We start from the raw sequence: 1,878 nt of genomic DNA on the forward strand, positions 1-1,878 counted from the left end.
GCCGCAGGCTGCGCCCCGTCGTGCTGCGCTGCGCCCTGCACCGCTGCGCTGCGCCCCGGGCTCGGGCTCTGCGCGCCGCCGTCCCTCTCCCCCCCCGCCTCGGTGCCAGGCCGCTGGTGCGGCCAGCGTGGCGCCAGGGGGATTTTCCCGATTACGTTTGAAAAACAGACACTTCTCACAAGTCTCTTTTCCCCTTGTCTCCCCTCGTCTAAGGCCGGATGCCCGGGGAACCCGTCGAGCGAGCCGGCCCCGGCCCCGGCCGGGAGGGACGGGCCCCTACGCGGCCGCACGGCGCGAGCGGAGGAGACACGAGTGGGTTTGACAAATGCGGAGGAGAGGGGGGAGATAGATAGCACCGGCCACGCTGCGCGCTCTCACCAGCTGCGGTGCGGAGCGGGTATGTGTGCACTGAAACGGTGTCGCGCTGCGCCGGGGAGCCAGGGTGACTCGGTTGTGTTTCTGCTGGAGGAAGGACTTCTCCGAATTTTACAGTTAAAATGAATCTCTCTTCCATACAGAAAACATGAACATGTCCACAGAAGTTGTTTGTGTCTCTAAATAACTAAAATAACAAGATGACAACGTTATGCAAAAGCTTGTGAGGAAAAAAATTAGATTTTGAACCAGCGTTCTTACTTATTTTTTGAGCTGGCCAAATCATCGCAAAATGACAAAACTCAAAGGACAGTATCATGTGAAGCTCACTGAAAGAGATGATCTTGTGCAAAGAGTTTCTCTTAATTTCCAGTATCTCACGTGTTTGCTGTCACAGGTATTTATTGATGGGATTCACACATTTACAGGACTTTTTCCTTGCCTTGCACAGAAACCCTGTACACTTTGCAGAGCTCCAAGGCCCCTGGATCTGTCCAACTTTCTAACAGTTAACGAATGAAAGAATTCCTGTCGTGAAGCAAGAGGGCAGAGACGGCGAAGCGGAAAGGACGGATGAGTCACTGGTGGGGGCAATGGAGGACTGCAAGGGCCGTGAAGGAGTGAAGCGCTCGAACGTGTACTTCTGGCGTGTGAGCGGTCCCACCGAGGCGACGGCGGATGAGTAAGTGGTAGGTGGCAATAGCGTCTTGGTGCGCTGCTTGTCCCGGAGGGGAACAGGCGCGGGATGGCGTCTGGAGGAACTGGCTCAGCTTACGTGACGGCTTTGCTGTCCCGAGGAACGGTGCTCGGGGAGCAGGGACGTTAGCAGAGCTCGCTGGAGGGGTTTGCCAGAGCCTTCGGCTGACCTGCGTAACCGGAGCTGAAGTATACCCGGATCCCTTTCCTCATGGAAACTGGCACGGAGCTGAATTAGCCTAATTGCTTTATGAGCACACTATTTAGTACACTCACTTTCGAAGTCAATTGTGTATCCTACTGTATGAGCTAAATTGTTCCCTTGTTTAGTGTTAGCTTTTGCATCTTCTTTTACTGCTTAACGTGATTCATTCTTTGATTTTGGTTATTAATTACGCGTTCTTGTTTAATTCACAGTAGGAGTCTCATGCCTCGGTCAGGAGTTTCGCTGCGCCACCTGCGGCAGAGCTGCGGGCGCTGGGTGCGCGGGGGGGCTGCGTGGTGGCCAGCCGAACGCGGTGCTGCCATCCCAGGGAAACTCTAACTGCTCGTTGCGGTTCGAGGCAGGAAACTGAAAATTCAGGAAACTCTCCTTTTTTGGCGGAAGCAAAACGAAAGCGCAACAAGCTTTCCTCGCCTCGGCTGCCTGTCCGGGTGGCTCGCCGGCCCGTCCGTCCATCTGTCCATCTGCCGCCGCTTCCGCGCCCCCCGCTCCCCGTCCAGCCGGGCCCGGCGGCATGAGGCCGCCCCGCTCCCAGAAATGGCCGCCCCTGCACGAGCTAGTCCTCAGTCTATTTACCATAAAAG

General features: G+C 56.1%; 1 protein-coding gene across 1 annotated transcript in view; it reads right to left on the bottom strand.

The window, feature by feature from the left end:
- Positions 1-514, bottom strand: part of GRP (gastrin releasing peptide) — a 6,395-nt gene extending 5,881 nt beyond the window's left edge. The window contains exon 1 of the mRNA XM_026070094.1: positions 379-514. Coding sequence (XP_025925879.1) covers positions 379-514 — 136 coding nt within the window. The remainder of the gene's footprint in view (positions 1-378) is intronic.
- Between the last annotated feature and the right edge of the window lie 1,364 nt (positions 515-1,878).

This window comes from Apteryx rowi, unplaced genomic scaffold (genome assembly GCF_003343035.1).
Source record: "Apteryx rowi isolate R43461 unplaced genomic scaffold, aptRow1 scaffold_304, whole genome shotgun sequence".
Taxonomy (NCBI): Eukaryota; Metazoa; Chordata; class Aves; order Apterygiformes; family Apterygidae; genus Apteryx; species Apteryx rowi.